Source organism: Neovison vison, chromosome 2 (genome assembly GCF_020171115.1).
Source record: "Neovison vison isolate M4711 chromosome 2, ASM_NN_V1, whole genome shotgun sequence".
NCBI lineage: Eukaryota > Metazoa > Chordata > Mammalia > Carnivora > Mustelidae > Neogale > Neogale vison.
In genome coordinates, this window is record NC_058092.1 from 33,608,812 (window position 1) to 33,611,207 (window position 2,396).

Sequence of the window (2,396 nt, forward strand, 5' to 3'; positions counted from 1 at the left end):
AGATGAGGGCACTGCAGGTAGCCTCAGTTCATGGCCTATTGACCATCCTCACTCATTCCAATTAACTTGAGGAAAGCCCTCTTCACATCTTTATTCCAGAGGCTATAGATGATGGGATCGAGAAAAGCAGAAATGACATTGTAGAACAGGGCCAACTTCTTGTCATCCTCTGGGGAGGCTTCAGAGCCGGGCCTCATATACATGACCATGCATGGAATACAGAACATAGTGACCACAGTAATGTGTGAGGCACAGGTGGAGAAGGCTTTTATTCTTCCCTGTGTGGAGCGAATCTTTAGAATGGCCACAAAGATGCGAACATATGAGGTCAGGATGAGAGATAAATGGGATCAGGAGCAAGATGAAACCCAAGATAAAGTCCACTTGGTCATTGAGGGATGTATCTGCACAGGCCAACTTCAAGACAGCAGGAATTTCACAGAAGAAGTGGTTGATTTCATTGGGGCCACAGTAGGGCAGATTCATTGCAAAGACTGTGTAGACAAGGGCACAGGTGAGACCACAAAGGGCAGAGCTGACTGCGAGGACTACACACAGGGTTTGACCCATCTTGACCCCATAATGGAGTGGATAGCAGATGGCAACGTATCTGTCATAGGCCATGGCTGCAAAAATCCAGGTCTCAGTGATGCCTAAGGTCAGGAAAATGTACATCTGGACCACACACCCAATATAAGATATGGTCTTTCTCTTGCTTATTAGATGGGCCAACATCCGGGGCACTGTGGTGGTGGCATAGCTAAGATCCAGTACAGAAAGGATGCTGAGGAAGAAGTACATGGGGGTGTGTAGACGTGCATCTACTCTGATCAGGGTAGCAATGAGCCCATTGCCCAGGACTGTAAATAAGTAAAGAAAGAGGAAGAGGAAGAAAAGGATCCAGTTGGTCCTGGGATTTCTGGAGAAGCCCAGGAAGATAAATGCAGTGACAGAAGTGTCATTTCTCCAGCCCCGGCTATGCATGGCCTTCATTCTGAGGAAAGAAGAGAACATATTCCTGAATCCCTTGCTGTCTCAATGAGAGGACACCACACGAGATCCACAAATGCAGGGACCAAAGGCATCTCATAGCTAAACAATCAAACCAAGTATGCACTTCCATGCCCAGGGAACATTCTGTTCCAAACGGCCAACTGTTGCTCCAGGCACTTAGTAGGGATTCTAGAAATATGTATTAGTTTGTCTAACAAACTAGCTGTCATAATATTCCAAGGGTGCTCTGGAAGGAATTGTACCAGCAGAAGTCTTTTGAAGAATACACACACACACACACACACACACACACACAAACACACCCCATAAACCAAAGTACAGAGACTAGAAAAATAAAAAATGTTTTATAGTAAACCAAAAGTTGTAGTGGTCTCTGTAATTCTTAAAGTCATTCTTTCAAGTATCAAGGCTGTTAGGTGTTGGAAAGGACGTGTATGTGTGAAACAAACAAACCCCTAGATTCTTCTCTTTGCTTTCTTCCTCTCTGGGGCTGTACCATTGAAAACCCACATACCATAAGTTTTCAGGAACAAGGAAAGTTTTAGATAATCTTTTTGGGGAAGAGGAATCTTTCCCCTAGAACGTTTATCCCCTTTTATACTCCCACCTTCCAGGCCTACCTGCAGTGATTACAATTATAAAGAACAAGTTGGCAGATAAAGATGGTCAGAGACTCAACAATTGAAACCTAGAGAAAATGTCTGTGCCCCTGGCATTTCTCAAGAAAATGAAGCATATTTACTTGAGAATTAGGTGCCTATGTGTCTGGAAGCTTTTCTTAAAAACCAATAAGGACTCTTTCACAGTCATATTGCTCTCAGGAGAGATTTGGGTAGTGGGTGAAATTCCAGTTAGACCGGGACTCAATCCTTGATCTCACGTGGGCAGACCTGGATGACAGAACATGTCATTGACCAGTCCTTTTCTCTTTCTCCTTGCTTTAGTCCCTAAATGACTGCAACAGAACACGGACAGCTAGGTGTACCCCTTTTCCAGACCCAAAAGAAAGAAATGGTCATTTATAAAATGGCACTCTATAAAAATGTTCCAATAAATGTGATTTCACTAGATTATCACCACAACCCGTGGAGGTCAGAATTACTATTCTCATTTCATAAAGTCAGCCATCTGAGGTGAAACAGAGTAAGACTCAAACTTCCAAGTCACATGCTCATCACACCACATTAAGCTAAAATATGTCTCTCCCACCATTAGATTTCATGCAGGGTTCAGCAGTTATTAAGCATAAAATAGGCCCACTTTAGGTGACATTGTGAGAGAAAACTGACCTGTGTAATCACACTTGTAGAGGGCAGAATGTGCATATTGCATAGCTTTGCAAATGGTCAGGTCTTTTCATAAGAGAACCCTAAAACCTTGGA

The 2,396-nt window shown here is 43.3% G+C and overlaps 1 protein-coding gene across 1 annotated transcript; it reads right to left on the reverse strand.

Moving 5' to 3' along the window:
• Positions 1-10: 10 nt before the first annotated feature.
• Positions 11-1,174, reverse strand: LOC122899846 (olfactory receptor 2A5-like). Its single transcript, XM_044237998.1, is given in 2 exon segments — positions 11-344; positions 346-1,174. Coding segments are annotated over 2 exon segments (978 nt in total). The 5' UTR covers positions 1,015-1,174; the 3' UTR covers positions 11-35.
• Positions 1,175-2,396: the final 1,222 nt, after the last annotated feature.